General features: G+C 39.9%; 1 protein-coding gene across 1 annotated transcript in view; it reads left to right on the top strand.

Moving 5' to 3' along the window:
- The first annotated feature begins 905 nt into the window (after positions 1-905).
- CHIC2 (cysteine rich hydrophobic domain 2) overlaps positions 906-20,546 on the top strand; it is a 70,457-nt gene continuing 50,816 nt past the window's right edge. Inside the window, exon 1 of the mRNA XM_005907635.3 lies at positions 906-1,314. Coding sequence (XP_005907697.1) covers positions 1,196-1,314 — 119 coding nt within the window. The 5' untranslated portion in view covers positions 906-1,195. The remainder of the gene's footprint in view (positions 1,315-20,546) is intronic.

Raw genomic sequence — 20,546 nt, 5'->3', positions numbered from 1 at the left:
AATATAACCAAGTACCCAGAGTGAACCTTGGGCCTTTAGTGATGATCTAGGCGGGTGAGAGGAATCCACTAAATTCTGCCTCCGCTCTCCTCCCTTCACCTTTTCTTTCCTGGGAGGAGCTGGAAGGAAGGGAAAGGGATTCCCTAAGTTCTTAAAGGAGAAATGAGGTTATGGCTTGTGAAGAAGTTGAGGGAGGCAACTGCATCTTCTAATCTGGAATCCAGAGTTTGTTAATTTTGTGTCATGGCCTGACTACAGTGAGTTTTCTCCTAAGAAAAAAAATGTATCAGCACCACTGGCCTCATCTATTGGACTATATTTAAGGGGACGATGGGACAAGATGTTTGAACTGCGCATATTTTGAAAAATCCTATATTACGGTGGGCAAACATATTTGAGCTGTGTCTGTTGGGTTCCTCAAATTGGAAAACTACAGACTCTGATTCTCCTCACAGACTAAAAAAACTGACGAAAATTAAGATTCGATTATTGGATAAACCGGCAACCACATGCACAATAATCTATTCCAAACTAGGGCCTTTATTTTTAGTTGTTTTGGTTAGAGATTACTCTGGGGAACCAAGTGCCCCACTGGACACTCAGAGCTCTGTTCTTTGGGTCGGGGGTCAAAGCCACCAGTTTCCAGAGACAATCTCTTTAAGCGTCAGCGACTCTTCTCCTGGAGGGCGGGGCCGCGCCTGCGGGAGCGCGCTCCAGGAGTAGACCGCGGGTGGAAGAGGAGGAAGGCGACCTGGGGAAGGGCGCGAGGCCTCACGTGCGCGCTCCCGCCCGCCAGCCCGCGCGCTCTCGCGCCCACGCGCCCGCTCACCCGCCCGCCTGCTCCCGGGAAGTCTCGCGATGTCGTAGCCGGGTGCTCCCGCTGCGGGAGGCTCTGGCTGTTGCTGTGGTTGCCTGAGTTGCTGCTGCGGCGGTCGCGGCAGTGCTGGTGGAGGTGTCGGCCCTTGGGCGGATGTTGACATTGTGTTGTTGTTATTGCTGACGGTAATGGCGGCGGTGCCGCCGACGGCCAGGACCCCATCTCTTCTGTAGCCGAAGCCGAGACTACACAGAACGAACTCCGCGGCCTCGGAGCCCGCGGTAGCGACTCCTCTCAGCCTTCGCCGTCTCGCCAGCCCGTATCTCGGCCTCCGTCTCTGGACAGGCCCCTTCGGTCCGAGGGTCTCGGAGTCTCAGGATGGCGGATTTCGACGAGATCTATGAGGAGGAGGAGGACGAGGAGCGGGCCCTGGAAGAGCAGCTGCTCAAGTACTCGCCGGACCCGGTGGTGGTCCGCGGCTCTGGTCACGTCACCGTGTAAGGCCCGGTGGAGGGCGAGGGCGAGGACGGGAGGTGCAGGGCTGGGGTGGGCCCCTTACTCCGCGGGGGCCTTCTCTCCCGGTGTCCGTCGGGTGTCTGAGGCCTTCGGGAAGAGTAGGCGACCAGGAAGTGAGAACTTGCTTTATTTTCATTTGTTTCTGTCCCCGGAGTGGGGACAAACGCTGCCCTCCGCACCCCACCTCCTCCTGTTAGCAGGCCCCATGGGCCTGGGCGCTCTGACGGATCCCAGGAGGAAGGTTATTCTTTGGGGTCTGCCCTTCCGGCCACCCCTTCAGCTTCGGGGTGGAAATACACGTATTTCTAGGTGCCTCCCCCAGTTTTCTCATCCATTTACCTTGTGGTTCTCTTTCCTCGTTTGTGCCTTTGAGCCTAGTGACATATGGCTCAGAGGCCGGATCTGGGCCGGGTGAGACCCTGGCGACGATCGGTAATGAGTGGTTCCCTGTCTTCGTGTCTGTTTCACTCATACCCACAAGTCTTCCCAGTTTCTTGCAGAGTCAGTTTGTGCGGAACCAATGCAAGTTCCTGTAATTGTATATGATAAAAAAAAATGTATGGATGAACATATGTATTTAAGATGCAGAATGATGTATGTTTACATATAATTTTAAAAAAATCTACGTGATGGGCACACACTGCTCAGGTTACTCAGGGTTCTCTGTAATCTAAGCCCTTCCTTGGGGCACGAACTCTGGGATGGTTTCTTCATTTGATAAGGGTTCCTGTAAGTTCAGTTGGCAACATTTTAAAAGTCTGATATTATTCAAACAATAAGGAAGGAGCACTTTCTGAAAGGTCATGACTAATAAAGGAATGTGAAGACTTGAACCAAATAATGAGCTGTCCGGAAGCAGGAAGTTTTGTAATGTTTGTCGGAGAAGTTCAGAGTTTTGTACAAGTTGAAGAATTTATGCCTTTTCATTTTAGATCTCTGTTCAAATCCTAGGTCAAACTTCATGCTGTCAGACATCTCTCCACTTTACCTTTTTAGTAAAATACAAAGGGCCAGTAAGTTTGAAATTGCCTGGAACACTTTATATTTTATTTTTGGCTTAGGGTGAGTGGGATGTGCAGTGAATAACTGTTAGTGAAATAGTAGGACTTCTCATATAAGACTGTCAGCAAAATCTTTTCACTTCTCAAAACATGATATGACCAGCCATATTGTTGTTTGGGTGTGCTTATGTAATGCTTTGATTTCTTTAGCACCTGTTAGTTTATATTCTGGTGACTTAGTATAAAAACACTGCATTATCTCTGTCACAGTGCCGTGAGAAGACAATAAAATATCACCGTACTAACAGTTACTTAGTATTTTAAGTGTCATCACTAGCATCATTAAGACATATAGCCAAATACTATGGGATATTAAATCTTTTTAACATATATCACAGAAATGTTTACATCTCAGAGCCTGCCATTTGTTTTGTTTGACTATTTGAACCTTAATGCATTCTTTTAAACCTAAGGAGTGCTTAAAGATTGGTTTTCAAACTTTATCATGGTATCTGTCCACCCTTCCCCATAAATTCCTCGTATCAAAGAAAAGCTGGCAAAATTTTATTTTAAAAGGTGCAGCTATAGTTATAATGTTTCCTCTGAGTAAAAGAAAAGCTAAGTACATTGTTGGGCCTGATGGAAAAGTCAGAGAGCTCAGCACCGAATAGGTGATTAGTAAATTTGATTTTAGTTGGCTACTTACAGAGGTTAACAGAGTGGGAGAGAATTATTAGTGGTTCCCAATCTTAATTGCCCATTGGAATCACTTGGGGAGTTTTTGTCATTGCCCCAGTGGAAGCCAAGTTTCTGAGTGAGGTCCTAGTTTGTTTAAAAAGTTCCACAAGTGACTCAAGTAGGTACCCAGGATTAAACACCACTATTCCAGAGTATTAAGAGAAACTAAATGCCCGCAATAAACAGTATGCCTTTCTACATAGAAGTTAATTTTTCTATGCTCTCTCTCAACTTCACTTTCTTTCCTGTTACTTTGGTTCTAGGCTCTGGGTTCAAATCTACCCTTTGCCACTTCTTGGGTAAATTATTTATCTGTGACTCTTCATTTAAAATGGGGCTAGTTGTAGTCCCTAATTGTTAAAATTAAGGATTGAGACAGTACGTGCAAAGAATTCATCACATTGTGTGGTACTGTGCTCAATAAATATAGCCTTTATTAATTATCATCCACACATATAGTGTTCCTCTTTGAGAAACATAGGTATAAAGCACAGTACTAAGAAATCCAGACTGCCTTTCTCAAACTTAATAGTGACTCACTTTAGTCTTATTTTTCCATTTCTGGGCGATTTGTATGAGGGTAAATTGTGTGAAATATTTCAAGGAGAATTAATAAGAATCTTCTACATTGAAGGCCTAATCCTGTTTTGTGGGGACATAGATAAGTACAGTTAATAGTAGTACAAAACTTTTTGTATCATTCACTGGCATACTATGCAAGTAGGAGTCAGTTAATACCTATAATGGTTTTTGAAATTGGTGTTTGTGGGTTGCTATAATTGTTGAGCATGTTCAGTTTTTCTTGCCTGCAAGTATAAATGGGAAGAGCTATTAAAACAGTTGAAAGACTACTGGTTAAGCTTATCACTACAGCTGTCCTATCTGCTCCTTCTCTATTTAAACTAAGGAGCTGCTCAGAGCTGTTTTCCCTTACTGGTTTGGAAGTCAATATAATGTAATGTATAGAATCATCTGCAATCCACATCAATCTGAAACTATATAGATCTATTCATGTGTGTTTTTCACACATGTCACTTTTGAGTAGACCTTCACGATTGATTATTTCTACTCTTTTCCCCTCCATGATATAATACATCATGTTATATTGCTGTTATTTTAGAAGTCACTGTATTCTCGTATAGAAGAAGGCAATGGCACCCCACTCCAGTACTCTTGCCTGGAAGATCCCATGGACGGAGGAGCCTGGTAGGCTGCAGTCCATGGGGTTGCGAAGAGTTGGACACTACTGAGCGACTTCACTTTTACTTTTCACTTTCATGCATTGGAGAAGGAAATGGCAACCCACTCCAGTGTTCTTGCCTGGAGAATCCCAGGGACGGGGGAGCCTGGTGGGCTGCCGTCTATGGGGTCGCACAGAGTCGGACACAACTGAATCGACTTAGCAGCAGCAGCAGTATTCTTGTATGACATAATGCGGCATGTCATTATAGTGATGTGAGAAAGTAAGTCATCTTTCATTTTCTACTACACAGGCAGGGCTTAGTTAGTTTTGTGGCATAATCAGATATTGGGCATACAAGTATTTAAAATGTATAATTTGCCTAAATGAAGTTTGCTTTAATGTAGTTTCTAGTATTTTCATATTGACCACAAGTCAGGCTTAAACTGTGTACTTCCATTAAGATCAGTATTCTTTCTTGATATTTTTCTAGATGAGTGTAATAATTTCCTTCATTTTTAGATTTGAATGTAGCAATATGGAACAAGCTGGCAGCTCCAATAGGAAGAAATCTTATACAAAATAGTATTTTGAGGAAAAGTGTTTGAAGGAAGAGAGGGAAATGATAAGTTCCTGTTATTGCATAATTTTTATGTACATCTAATTTAAAAGACTGGAGCTCACAGTTCAAAGATTTTTCTGTGTGTGTATGTGTACTTCTCAGTTTATTATGTAATGAAGATGAAGGAAAGGTGATTAATTTATTAGGTGTTAATTGGCAAAATTGGTTAATATTTTTTTAAATTATGACATTCTGTTCCCCTTAGAATAAATTTTTGTAACTATCATTTGTTGAAGAGTTTGATTTTTCACAGTGATGATAGCAGTGTGCTTAATATAAAAATTAGAATTTAAAACTAGGTTTTAGGCCAGTATTTCCTGTCTAATCTGTCATCATAACTGACATTATCAGTTCCTATCTTGTTTCATGCCCTCCCATATAAAAATCAAACTTGGAGCCTCCCTAGGGAATGTTTAATTTTTGACTTCTAACATAAGCCTTGTCATAGAACCAGCTTATTTTTAGATTTGTTTCTGATGTTATTCTCCTAATTTCACTAAATTACTGTGTCTTCGGATACTTTCCTCTGAGGTATAATCTTTCTACGATGTCCACAAAAATTCCTCATCCTTTACCAGCTTTTATCAATGGCTGTGAGACATCACTCTCTTTATCATTCATCTCAGGTAAGCTGTGGAAAATTGAAAGATTTAGAAATGTGACTTGAAATAATATGGATAGGACCTTTGCATAGGAGACATCACAGAACACCTCAGTATATATTGACCTTTCAGATAGTAGAGTTAAAAAAAATTCTATCTTGAAATGTACTGGACCAAGATTGCTACAGCATGCTGTGGTAAGCAACAGGAGATTTGCTTAAATAACAGATTCACTTCAGTTAAATAATTTTATAAACTTTTGTAACTCTCACCTTATCTCCACTCAGCATAATTATTCCATTTTTAAAGATTACATTTTTTGTTTGGAGACTTTTAAGGTTCTTTTTGATATTTCTCCACAAAGCTGGATAGTTCTTTGAAGGCAGGAATTATGTTTATTGGTTTTTATTTCTCCACTACTTAATGTGGTGTCTGGAATAGTGAAGTGAAGTGACAGTCACTCAGTTGTGTCTGACTCTTTGCCACCCTATGGACTATATAGTCCATGGACTTCTCCAGGCCAGAATACTGGAGTGGGTAGCCTTTCCCTTCTCCAGGGGATCTTCCCAACCCAGGGATCGAACCCAGATCTCCCGCATTACAGGCGGATTCTTTACCAGCTGAGCCACAGGGGAAGCCCAAGAATACTGGAGTGGGTAGCCTATCCATTCTCCAGTGGATCTTCCCGACCTAGGAATTGAACTGGGGTCTCCTGCATTGCAGGTGGATTCTTTACCAACTGAGCTATCAGGGAAGCCCTGTCTGGAATATGATAGGTTTTGAAATGTTCTCTAAATAAATGAGGTAATTGCATACATCTTTGGATCTTGTCAAACTTGTCAAAATAATAACTGTTTTGTTTTTTTGGTACCTCTGAAACGAAGGCAAACTATTGTACAATAGAACTCTTATAACCACATTCATAAGATAAATGGCTTATCATTTTTTACTTTATTTTTTTATTTTTGGCTGCACTTTCAGGATCTTAGTTCCCTGGCCAAAGATTGAACCCTGGCAGTGAAAGCACAGAGTCTTAACCACTGGACCTCCAGGAAATTCCTTGGTTTGTCTTTTTCTAAAAAGCAAATTTGGTGATTGTGAGAAAATTGTCTGTTTAAAGTAGATATTATTTTCCCAGAGATTTTTCTTGCTCCTTATAATTTGAGAGGAAATTACTTTGATTTAGAACACAGCATTGAGCAATTTCTGACACTATAAAGAAAAAAGTGCTCAATATCTTAACTGGACCAAGTGCTAAAACTTCTCAGTGAGTGAACTTTCTTGAAGAAATGAGAAATATGGTAGTAAGCTTGTTTCAAAATTTTACTGTAATTTGAAATTCACGTGATCAGTTCAGTCGCTCATTCGTGTCCGACTCTTTGTGACCCCATGGACTGCAGCACACCAGGCTTCCCTGTCTATCACCAACTGCCAGAGCTTACTCAAACTCATGTCCATCGAGTCTGTGATGCCATCCAACCATCTCATCCTCTGTCGTCCCCTTCTCCTGCCTTCAATTTTTCCTGGCATTAGGGTCTTTTCCAGTGAGTCAGTTCTTTGCATCAGGTGGCCAAAGTATTGGAGTTTCAGCTTCAGCATCAGTCCTTTCGGTGAATATTCAGGACTGATTTCCTTTAGGATGGATTGGTTGGATCTCCTTGCTGTCCAAGGGACTCTCAAGCGTCTTCTCCAACACCACAGTTCAAAAGCATCAATTCTTTGATGCTCAGCTTTCTTTATAGTCCAACTTGCACATCCATACATGACTATTGGAAAACTCATAGCTTTGACTAGATGGACCTTTGTTGGCAAAGTAATGTCTCTGCTTTTTAATATGCTGTCTAGGTTGGTCACAGTTTTTCTTCCAAGGAGCAAGCATCTTTTAATATCATGGCTGCAGTCACCATCTGCAGTGATTTTGGAGCCGCAAAAAATAAAGTCTGTCACTGTTTCCATTGTTTCCCCATCTATTTGCCATGAAGTGATGGGACCAGATGCCATGGTCTTAGTTTTCTGAATGTTGAGCTTTAAGCCAGCTTTTTCACTCTCCTCTTTCACTTTCATCAAGAGGTTCTTTATTTCTTCTTCACTTTCTGCCATAAGGGTGGTGTCATTTGAATATCTGAGGTTATTGGTATTTCTCCTGGCACTGTTGATTCCAGCTTGTGCTTCATCCAGTCTAGCATTTCTCATGATGTACTCTGCAGGCTATGGTTTTTCCAGCAGTCATGTATGGATGTGAGAGTTGGACTGTGAAGAAAGCTGAGCGCCGAAGAATTGATGCTTTTGAACTGTGGTGTTGGAGAAGACTCTTGAGAGTCCCTTGGACTGCAAGGAGATCCAGCCAGTCCTGGGTGTTCTTTGGAAGGAATGATGCTAAAGCTGAAACTCCAGTACTTTGGCCACCTCACGTGTAGAGTTGACTCATTGGAAAAGACCCTGATGCTGGGAGGGATTGGAGGCAGGAGAAGAAGGGGGCTACAGAAGTTGAGATGACTGGATGGCATCACCGACTCGATGGACGTGAGTCTGAGTGAACTCCGGGAGTTGGTGATGGACAGGGAGGCCTGGTGTGCTGCAATTCATGGGGTCGCAAAGAGTCGGACACGACTGAGCAACTGAACTGAATTGAACTGAACTGAACTCTGCATATAAGTTAAATAAGCAGGGTGACAATATATAGCCTTGATGTATGCCTTTCCCAACTTGGAACCAGTCTGTTGTTCCATGTCCAGTTCTAACTGCTGCTTCTTGACCTGCATACAGATTTCTCAGGAGGCGGGTCAGGTGGTCTGGTAGTCCCATCTCTTTCAGAATTTTTCACCATTTGTTGTGATCCACACAGTCAAAGGCTTTGGCATAGTCAGTAAAGCAGAAGTAGATATTTTTTGGAACTCTCGCTTTTTCAATGATCCAACGAATGTTGGCAATTTGATCTCTGGTTCCTCTGCCTTTTCTAAATCCAGCTTGAATATCTGGAAGTTCACGGTTCACATATTGTTGAAGCCTGGCTTGGAGAATTTTGAACATTATTTTGCTAGTGTGTGAGATAAGTACAACTGTGTGGTAGTTTGAACATTCTTTGACATTGCCTTTCTTTGGGATTGGAATGAAAACTGACCTTTTCCAGTCCTGTGGCCACTGCTGAGTTTTCCAATTTTGCTGGCATATTGAGTGCAGCACTTTCACAGTATCATCTTTTAGAATTTGAAATAGATCAGCTGGAATTCCATTACCTCCACTAACTTTGTTTGTAGTGATGCTTCCTAAGGCCCATTTGACTTCGCATTCTAGGATGCCTGGCTCTAGGTGAGTGATCACACCGTCGTGGTTATCTGGGTCATGAAGGTCTTTTTTGTGTAGATCTTCTGTGTGTTCTTGCTACCTCTTAATATAGTCTGCTTCTGTTAGGTCCATACCATTTCTGTCCTTCATTGTGCCCATCTTTGCATGAAATGTTTGCTTGGTATCTTTCATTTTCTTGAAGAGATCTCTAGTCTTTCCCATTCTGTTGTTTTCCTCTATTTCTTTGTATTAATCGCTGAGGAAGGCTTTCTTATCTCTCCTTGCTATTCTTTGGAACTCTGCATTCAAATGGGTATATGTTTCTTTTTCCCCTTTGCCTGTAGCTTCCCTTCTTTTCTCAGCTATTTGTAAGGCCTCCTCAGACAACCATTTTGCTTTTTTGCATTTCTTTTTCTTGGGGATGGTCTTGATCAAAATTTTGCTGTAATTTGAAATACACATGGATATTCCAGTCCAAACAGTTCATTGTGGGATTTCTGCCTGCCAACAGATGTGAAACTATCTAGTACTTAAAATGTTATGCGTTTAGCTAAGTGGAATATAGGAACTAAATGGTGGAAAGTAAATGATAAGAGATTCTTTATGATGGTACAAAAGCTGTTATTATTCTAAATAACATTATTCTAAAGAATAATATTTTTGATAGCTGCTCTTGAATCCCAGCTTGAGTTTATATTCCTAATAGGTTAAATGCCTAGGATATTAGATCAACTGTGTACTCAGAAGGGAATCTTTTTTTCTTTTTTTAATACTTTTTATTTATTTTATTTTTTGTGCTGGGTCTTTGTTGCTCTGGGCTGGCTTTCTCTAGTTGTGGTGAGCAGGGGCTATACTTTGTTGCTGAGCATGGTCTCTAGAGCTCAGTAGTTGTGGCACAGACTTAGTTGCTCCATGGCATGTGAAATCTTCTCAGATTAGGGATCGAACCGGTGTCCCCTGCATTGGCAGATGGTTTCTTATCCATTGCACCACCAGGAAAGTTCAGAATGGAATCTTTTAAGTCTTTTTAGTATCTATGGCTTAGCTTTTTAATCTACTATAAAGCTACTTAAGATATTATTCTCAATGAAATTAAGCTTTAAAATATAACAGCAACAGTTGCTTTTAAGTATCTTACTCTGATGTCTTCTGGGTAAGATTTGTTGGTGACTTTTCATAATTTGTTTCAGAATCCATTTGTAAAATCAGATGTTATACCAGTGTTTCCATGTTCATGCAATCTTGCTTAATCTCAGTACAGTATTTCTTAAACTTGCCTGATTATTAGAATCACTTGCCTGATTATCAGAATCACTAAGGACATTTTAAAAAATACACATTTCAGACTTCCTCAATCAGAATCTTTAAGGGAAGAGTCTAGGAATTTTTATTTTTGATAGGAGCTTGGGTGATTCTTAGACACGTTTGGAAAGCAAGAGATGGTTCTGTGGAAAGAGTGGTCTCTGATGTCAAGCAAATTGATTTCAGTTCTCAGAGACTTCTGAACTGTAGCCATTAACTTTTCTTAACTTTAGTTTTCTCATCTGCAAAAGGGATATCTATCTCAGGGATTAGGTGTGACAGTCAGAAATAATTTATCTGATTACCTGAACCCATAATAGACATTTGGCAAATTATTGCCATATATTTTTATATTTATCCCTTCATGTGTATTTTTTGGTTAATCTTTATCATTGTCTTGAAAATCAGTCGGAAACATGCTCTCCTGCTTTAAGATCCTGTCAGAATTATCTGTTTGAGTAGAGGAAACTTTTAATCAAAAGAAAATCTTGACAGATTGGTACATTGTGGTGTTCTTAGAGGCCATTGAGGTATTTTAAAGTTTGAGGATCTTTTTTTTCTAAATGGCACTTTCCTTTTGAATTTGCATATGAGAGCTTTTGCTTTCTGTTTATGTTCTTCTTTTCTTTCTAATTGATCAGCTGTAAGTTAGAAATGAGACAACCAACCTTATAAGACCAATGTATAAAGTAAGAAAAGTTGGTTCTGAGTGCTGGATTTAGATGCTTGAATTTTAATACTTGGGTTTTGAGATTCTTATCTCCTCAGAGTATTTTTCAATTAATCCTTCATTATCAACTGTCTTGTTGAGGTTTCCTGATAAGTAATTTAACAAGTATTTATTAAATTTTATGCCCAGTATTATTTGAGGCTCTGAGTTTACAGTTATGAATGAAACATACATAGTTCCTCTGCCCTTCAGGAGCTTACAGCAACAGATAAATTATGTCTGAGAAAGTTACTGCGAAGGAGACATTAGCATCTGTGGCAGAAAATAATGTGATATAGAGAACCCCTCTGAGAAGGTAAAGTTTAGGAAGGGTGAAAGAGTCCTGTGAGGAGCCGCACGGGTCTGGAGAACAGCAAAATAAGTTTGGCTTGCCTGAGGAGCTGAAAGGATGCTGCTACTGCATTGTGGCCAGAACATAGGAAACAAAGGAGATAGCTCCTTGAAATGAGATTGGCAAGCTCAGTAGGGACCAAAAAGGATTATAGAGAGATTCGAGTGAAACTGGGGAGAGTAGTTGGGAGCTGTTGGAACAGTAAAGATGAGATGATAGTGGCCTGGTTTAGGGTGATAGACTTTAGATAAAGGAGGTGTTACAATTCTGGCTGTAAGCCATCAAATTTAGCAACTTTTCTATGAGGTATGGCAGAACATTGCATCGGTCACTTTTGCCATCTCATTTCCCAGTTGTGTTATTTTTTGTTTTCTTTTGGTCTTTGTTTTGGCTTTGTGAACCGTAAGGTCAAAGATCAGTGGCTGCCCTTACTGTTGACTTGAGACTGTCATGATGACATACCTGCATTTCCTGTTCTGCTGCCACAGGGCAGCTAAGTATGACAAGAGAACAGTGGCTACTCCACAAGATCGTGGCTTTCCCACAAGACGGTAGATTTTGAAATGAGGACCTTTGTACCCTTTAGCTACAAGATGTATGGTGTTTGACAGTGATCTGTTCATTAGATTTGAGGAAAAGACTGCGTTTTACATTTTTACTCTTAAAGCTGAATTGTCTACATAAGGACTGAAATTTGCTCAAAAATCTGGAGAAATGATTTTCTTGACGCTCTTTTCCATTCTACATTTAGTAAGTAAAGTTTACTTAGCGTAGAGTTGGTTGGACTATTGTTTTAACTTACTTTGTTTTTTGATTGATAAGAAGTGAATGTGTGTGTCTGTATCTCTGTCTGCCTCATCTGTCTGTCTGTCTGCTTGCTGCGAGAGTAACTGGTTTTATTCTCTTTTGTTATGCATTGCAATTACAGTGGAGTCCTTGATTAGTCCAGTGAAGGAGTTCCTATGTATTCAGCCTTCTTTCTCTGCCCTTTCTAAACTGCTGCTGCTGCTGCTAAGTCACTTCAGTAGTGTCCAACTCTGTGTGACCCCATAGACAGCAGCCCACCAGGCTTCTCCGTCCCTGAGATTCTCCAGGCAAGAACATTGGAGTGGGTTGCCATTTCCTTCTCCAAGGCATGAAAGTGAAAAGTAAAAGGGAAGTCGCTCACTCGTGTCTGACTCTTCGCAATCCCATGGACTGCAGCCCACCAGGCTCCTCCGTCCATGGGCTTTTCCAGGCAGGAGTACTGGAGTGGGGTGCCATCACCTTTCTAAACTATCCAGTTATAAATGTTGGAGGTGGGAGGGAAGCTCATGAGGAGGGAATATATGTATGCATATAACTGATTCACATTATTATATAGCAGAAACTAATATAACATTGTAAAGCAATTATATTCCAATTAATAAATTTAAAATTTTTTAAAAAATTGTAAATGTTACTTGAAGTTGATATTTTGGTAGTCTGTACTGTAAACCAGTTCAACCGTATATTGCTTCTTAAATGGACATAGTTTATCATCATTGTGTTGTTCATAATGTTATATAAATATGAAGCATATTCTAGACTGTATACAGATTAGATATATAAAATCTTTTTTCCTTAGTCTGATTCAGATAATGTAAAGTAGTTGAGTTAGATTAGTTGCATCCCTAATTATCAGAAGTAAAACCTTGAAGTTTAATTACTATATATTTATAAAACTTTCACTGCTTAACAACATATGTAATTGTCTGATGAAAATATAAGCTTAATAGTTGAAAACTAGTAAAATTCTAATACTAGAATATTGTAAAACTGTATAGTGATGAGGTATAGTGATGAGTGATTGTAGTACATGATTTAAGTAAGTTTTTGATTTCACTAGTTTATGAATGAGATTATACTCTCACAGAGCTGGTGGAACTCAAATGTATAGAATTTTGTCACACAGTTAGAAATTTTTAGAGTTATATTCTGAGACTCATATATTTGTGTCTCCAACTCCAGGGGTTCTGTATCTTCTGGGTACACTTTCAGTTCTATCCTTCCATGAGCCACATTGATATTTAGATGTGTATTAAGGTAGCCAGATGAATTTAAAGCATGATTTTTATATATTAAAACCTATTAATTTCTTCTTTGATTATGACTTCATCTCCCAAAATAGCTAAAAAGTTGACTTCATTGAGCTCAGAGTTCGGCATTAGAAAATAAGTGCTGTCTTCACTTGCCATTTGTATAACCTATGTGTTCAGATTGTATCTGAAATTTCTGGTTTATATCTCACACGCTAGCAAAGTAACGCTCAAAATTCTCCAAGCCAGGCTTCAACAGTACGTGAACTGTGAACTTCTAGATATTCAAGCTGGATTTAGAAAAGGCAGAGGAACCAGAGATCAAATTGCCAACATTCATTGGATCATTGAAAAAGCGAGAGAGTTCAAAAAATATCTACTTCTGCTTTATTGACTATGCCAAAGCCTTTGACTGTGTGGATCACAACAAATGGTGAAAAATTCTGAAAGAGATGGGACTACCAGACCACCTGACCTGCCTCCTGAGAAATCTGTATGCGGGTCAAGAAGCAACAGTTAGAACTGGACATGGAACAACAGACTGGTTCAAAATTGGGAAAGGAGTATGTCAAGGCTGTATATTGTTATCCTGCTTATTTAACTTATATGCAGAGTACATCATGCGAAATGCTGGGCTGGAAGAAGCACAAGCTGGAATCAAGATTGCCAGGAGAAATACCAATAACCTCAGGTATTCAGATGACACCACCCTTATGGCAGAAAGCGAAGAAGAACTAAAGAGCTTCTTGATGAAAGTGAAGGAGGAGAGGGCAAAATTTGGCTTAAAGCTCAACATTCAGAAAACTAAGATTATGGCATCCAGTCCCATCACTTCATGGCAAATAGATGGGGAAACAATGGAAACAGTGTCAGACTTTATCTTTTGGGGCTCCAGAATCACTGCAGATGGTGACTGCAGCCATGATATTAAAAGACGCTTGCTCCTTGGAAGAAAAGCTGTGACCAACCTAGACAGCATATTAGAAAGCAGAGACATTACTTTGCCAACAAAGGTCCATCTAGTCAAAGTTATGGTTTTTCCAATAGTCATGTATGGATGTGCGAGTTGGACTATAAAGAAAACTGAGCGCTGAAGAATTGATGCTTTTGAATTGTGGTGTTGGAGAAGACTCTTGAGAGTCCCTTGGACTGCAAGGAGATCCAGCCAATCCATCCTAAAGGAAATCAGTCCTGAATATTCATTGAAAGGACTGATGCTGAAGCTGAAACTCTAATACTTTGGCCACCTGATGCAAAGAACTGACTCATTGGGAAAGACCCTGATCCTGGGAAAGATTGAAGATGGGATAAGAAGGGGACAACAGAGGATGAGATGGTCGGATGGCATCACTGACTCAATGAACATGAGTTTGAGTAAGCTCCGGGGGTTGGTGATGGACAGGGAAGTCTGGCATGGTGCAGTCCATGGGGATCTCAAAGAGTCAGACATGACTGAGCCACTGAACTGAACTAATGTTCATATGTGTTATCATATTGACAGGAAGATAAAATTCTTTTGAGTCTATAGATTTGTATGGGTTAAGTGTCTCAGAGTCCAGAATATCCAAAACTGAGTTTGTATTCTTCCCCCAAACTCAGCTTTCAAGTGCAGCCTTCCTCTTCTCAGTTGATGGCAGACCTGATATCCTGTTTGCTTAGAGTAGAAAAAGTCTTTGACACATCCTTGATGTCCCTATTTTTCTTTTACTGCATCTAATCTATCAAGAAGTAAATCTCTTGACTCTGTCTTAAAAAAATATCCAAAATCTGACAACTTTTTGCCATCTCTGTACTGCTGGTGTGAGTTGTCATTGTCTCTCTTCTGCCTTATATTACATACTTTTCTTCACCCTGCTCCCACCTTTGCTTCTTAACCTTTACAGTTTTTTTTGGTACATCTGACACAGAGATTCTTCTAAAACACAAATCAGATCATGTCTCTTTTCTGTCAGAACTCCCCATCTTCAGAGTTAAAGTTCCTTTTAATGGCTTGTAAGACCCTACCTGATGTGGCCCATCATTATTTCTCTGACTTCTACCATTCTTCACTTGTTTACCCTAGTCTAGTCACACAAGCCTCCTTTCTATTCACTGAATTATTCTAGGCACACTTCTAGCTAAGGGCTTTGCACTGTTTGGTTCCACTTTCTGAAATATCCCTCTGCCCCAGATACCCAAATGGCTAGCTCCTTCACCTTCTTCAAATCTTTCACAATTATCTTATGAGTCCTGTCCTCCTTTCTACTTAAAATTAAAACTCATCTGCTTCCCCTTACTCTGTGCTTCTCTTTTTCCATAGTGCTTTCTCTGTCAGAATGTGAGATGAGCCACACTTGGTAAAGAGTACAAACTTTAGCAAGGAGGAAAACTCTCAAACTTTGTTGATAGGAATAAAGCTTTAAAACTTTCTTCCATTTTTTTGTAGTAGTTCTGCCTATAAAATGTGAATCCAGAAAACCTTGCTATTTTTTTTCCTTAAAAACTTTGAAATTGCATTTGACCTTTGGGCATAAGCGACCCTGAGAACAGGTTGTTTTATGTGAGGCAAACAAACCCAGAAAATTTGCTTTCTTGAGATAACATATCTAGTTGATATCTGAACCAGGGTTAGAATTCAGGCATTCTGTTTCTCCATTGTGTTGCTCTTGTATTTTCACCACAGTAACTTCTTTGTACCTTTCAACCTTTGTCTTACCTGCATGGATTCCTGGCCTCATGCTTGCCCATATTAGCTCCAACTGTTTAATTTTTCCTAGCTTTCCTGAGGGGCGTTTCTGGTGGCTCAGAAGGTAAAGAATCTGCCTGCAGTGGGGAGACCAGGGTTCAGTCCCTGGGTTGGGAAGACGCCTAGGGAAGGGAATGGGTACCCACTCCAGTATTCTTGCCTAGAGAATTCCTTGGACAGAGAAGCCTGGTGGGCTTCCTGAACCCAGCACCTCTCTGTGTACCCTGTTTCCTCCACATTAACCCTGACCTTGAAGAGGTTGGCAGAAGGTTGGAATACCTTTGACAGTTAACATTAGTTTTATCATTGGCTGTTTTATTTGCTAAGCTGTTTGAAGAGGGTGTTTGTGAAGTCATTGTGATCTGGACTTTCTCTAGTTTATCGTTATCTATAAAAAGTGAAAGTGAAGTGTCTCCGTTGTGTCTGACTCTTTGCGACCCCATGGACTGTAGCCTACAAGGCTCCTCCAGCCATGGAATTTTCCAGGGGAGAATACTGGAGTGGATTGCTGTTTCCTTCTCCAGGGGATCTTCTTGACCTAGGGATTGAACCCAGATTTCCCATATTGCAGGCAGACGCTTTACTTTCTGAGCCACCAGGGAAGCCCCCTATCATTATCTATAGTGGACGTTAATGATAATATTGTCAGCTTTATTAGAAGAGTGATAACTGTAATAAAAACATAGCATACATTTGCATTGTTATAGCATATTAAAAAGCAGAGACATTATTTTACCAACAAAGGTCCGTCTAGTCAAGGCTATGGTTTTTCCAGTGGTCATGTATGGATGTGAGAGTTGGACTGTGAAGAAGGCTGAGCGCCGAAGAATTGATGCTTTTGAACTGTGGTGTTGGAGAAGACTCTTGAGAGTCTCTTGGACTGCAAGGAGATCCAACCAGACCATCCTAAAGGAGATCAGTCCTGGGTGTTCATTGGAAGGACTGATGTTGAAGCTGAAACTCCAATACTTTGGCCACCTCATCCGAAGCGTTCTCATTGGAAAATACTCTGATGCTGGGAGGGATTGGGGGCAGGAGGAGAAGGGGACGACAGAGGATGAGATGGCTGGATGGCATCACCGACTCAATGGACGTGAGTTTGAGTGAACTCTGGGAGTTGGTGATGGACAGGGAGGCCTGGCATGCTGTGATTCCTGGGGTCGTAAAGAGTCGGACACAACTGAGCAACCGAACTGAACTGAACTGATAAAAGCAGTTAAACATATGGAGTTTATGCAGTGTATTGTTGGTGGTTTATGTATGTGAATTCATTTAATGAGTTAGAGGTGGTTATCCTTGGTGTATAAATAGGGAAACTGAGGCTTAGGAAAAGTAACTTGCTCAAAGTGACACATCTAGAAAAGGCAGTGTCAAGATTTCAGTCCAGGCAATCTGGCTCAAGTCTTGTTTGCTTAATTGCTTTTATTGAACCAGAGCAGCAAACTCAAGTGTTCTCTATATAATTCATCAACAGAAATACTTACAGGAAAATCCTACATATGTGGGGATTTTAGATACAAATGTGAAAAGCTCAAAACCAGATTTTTCCCCTAGATCCATATGAGAATGTTAACATTTATTGTGAGCTATTTTTTAATGCATTCTTGTAGTTTATCAGCATTTTAAAATTTATTTTTAAAATATTTATTTAGCTGCACTGGGTGTTGTAGCTTGTAGGATGTTTAGTTGCAGCATGCAGAATCTTATAGTTGCAGCATGCAAACTCTTAGTTGCTACTTGTGAGATCTAGTTCCCTGACCAGATATTGAACCTCAGGCCCCCTACATTGGGAGCGTAGAGTCTTAGCCACTGGACCACCAGGGAAGTCCCACGTGTTGTTTTTAATTTTATAATTTCTATTTGATGGAAAAAGTTTTTTTCTCTCCAGTTCCCAAATATTTTCTCAATTTAGAGTTTCTAGTTCAAGGAGAGAAAGTTATTAGAGGCATTGTCCAGTAGTAGAAATTACCCAGGCTTGGGTTCAGGAGAATAAGGCTCTAGCCTAGATCTTACATGTTAATTAGTTATGATACCCAAGTTATTTGCATTCTATGCATCAATTTCTTCATTTGTAAAATTAAATATTTGGACCAAAGGATGGTTGTGGTCCCTTTTAGCTCTCAGATTCAGAGATTCTATTGTGGAATTAGGAATTTTTTTTTCTATTTAATTTTCAAATTTTTACAATTTATTTAACATATATTTAAATATACTTTAAAAATCCTTAAAGTATGCCCTGAAATACACTTTAAACTAGTAGAATTATCTTGAAATCTAAACATGTCAATTGTGTGTATATTTCCTTCAGTTCAGTTCAGTTCAGTCACTCAGTCATGTCCTACTCTTTGCGACCCCATGAATCACAGCATGCCAGGCCTCCCTGTCCATCACCAGCTCCCAGAGTTCACTCAGACTCACGTCCATCAAGTCAGTGATGCCATCCAGCCATCTCATCATCTGTTGTCCCCTTCTCCTCCTGCCCCCAATCCCTCCCAGCATCAGAGTATTTTCCAATGAGTCAACTCTTTGCATGAGGTGGCCAAAGTACTGGAGTTTCAGCTTTAGCATTATTCCTTCCAAAGAAATCCCAGGGCTGATCTTCAGAATGGACTGGTTGGATCTCCTTGCAGTCCAAGGGACTCTCAAGAGTCTTCTCCAACACCACAGTTCAAAACCATCAATTCTTCGGCGCTCAGCTTTCATCGCAGTCCAACTCTCACATCCATACATGACCACTGGAAAAACCATAGCCTTGACTAGAAGGACCTTTGTTGGCAAAGTAATGTCTCTGCTTTTGAATATGCTATCTAGGTTGGTCATAACTTTCCTTCCAGGAGTAAGCGTCTTTTAATTTCATGGCTGCAGTCACCATCTGCAGTGATTTTGGAGCCCACAAAAAAAAAGTCTGACACTGTTTCTACTGTTTCCCCATCTATTTGCCATGAAGTGATGGGACCAGATGCCATGATCTTAGTTTTCTAAATGTTGAGCTTTAAGCCAACTTTTTCACTCTCCACTTTCACTTTCATCAAGAGGCTTTTTAGTTCCTCTTCACTCTCTACCATAAGGGTGGTGTCATCTGCACATCTGAGGTTATTGATATTTCTCCCAGCAATCTTGATTCCAGCTTGTGCTTCTTCCATCCCAGCGTTTCTCCTGATATACTCTGCATATAAGTTAAATAAGCAGGGTCACAATATACAGCCTTGACATACTCCTTTTCCTATTAGGCAAGGTTAAAAATAAAAAACTCCTTTATCTACTTTTTTTCAGGTTTAATACTTTTTCTAATTCTAATAAAAGCGTAAAGATTATTAAAAATTGAAAAGTAGTATTTCCCAGCAGAAAGTAAGTCATCTATTATCACCAAGAGGAAAAGGTCATTTAATATTTTGATGTACTTGTCCCTGATAAAATATTTGGTTTAAAGTACATATATGTAATTATTGAAGTTTTGGAGAACATGAAATTGTGAAAGTGAAATGCCACCCATAATATTATTGCCTAAGATTAATCAGTATTTTGATAAACTTTTTCTGTTTTTATGTTTATGTAAATATTTTTGTTAAAAAATTGAGACCATGCTTATAAAGTACTTTGTATTCTGCATTTTTCATTTACTATACTAGGAACATTTGCCAATGTTATTACCAGTTCTTACATAGTCTGAAGTATTAGGCTCTATTAGATTTCCAAGAACAGAAACACTCGGGGGTCCTTTCGTAGTGCAGATTTTTTTAAGAGTGCATGGAGACTAAAGAAGACAGGAAACTTTGCGATTGTATAGCCAGACTTCACGGAGACTGGAATATTATTGTTTTGGCTAATTGAGTGCAGCTCTGGTGATGAAGTTATTGTGTCATTTTTCTCAGCAGCTTGTGTCCTTTGGTCTAGTGGTCTGTTACAGCGACTTACCTTTCAGTTCTAGCTTCTGCTGTTGCCTCTTTTTCAGACCTCTTTTTCCTTTTATCTTAACAGTTTCTGTTTACTGTTGGCTTCAGCCTATTCTTTTTTTTAAAATTTGTTTTAACCTGTACTTACTCATAACTTTACTGTATCTTGGCTTTCATTTCAGCTTCTTGTTACCACCTGTTGTTTCTTTCTCAGATACGTCAAGAAAGAGGATCAGATTGAATTAGTTAATGTTGTCCAGGTTGCGTAGCCCTGGCCATCCCACAGCCCAGGAGTTAGTTATTCTTAAAGCAAATGCCCATTTGTGATCTGATTCACCAGAGTTTAGGGGGATCCTAATTAGGCATGCAAAGTAACAGACTACTCTCTAGTGTAAATGGTTTTGAGCTGTGTAGTATTTTTCAGATTAGTGTATCATAATTAATTTCATACAATTGTAGTTTTTCTTCTGTTTTAAAACTTTCACTGTTAAAAGTAGCACTGCACTCAAGAAACAAGGAAAATAAACATAGAACAAAACAAAATTGAAGTCAGATTGTTATACTTCTTTTATTTAAAAGGCAAAATTCACTGTGAGTTCAAAACATATTTTAATTCAAAATAACAGTGCACCACTGGATTCTAAGAGACATTAATATGAGGAGATACAGGAACACAGAAGAATTAAAGTTAAAACAAAAAGGATGAGCTTATATGGACTAGAACTATAGAAAAGGTTGAAGTGCATC

Source organism: Bos mutus, chromosome 6 (genome assembly GCF_027580195.1).
Source record: "Bos mutus isolate GX-2022 chromosome 6, NWIPB_WYAK_1.1, whole genome shotgun sequence".
Taxonomy (NCBI): Eukaryota; Metazoa; Chordata; class Mammalia; order Artiodactyla; family Bovidae; genus Bos; species Bos mutus.
Note: the sequence above shows the minus strand (reverse complement) of the source record. Positions and strands in the feature narration are given on the sequence as shown.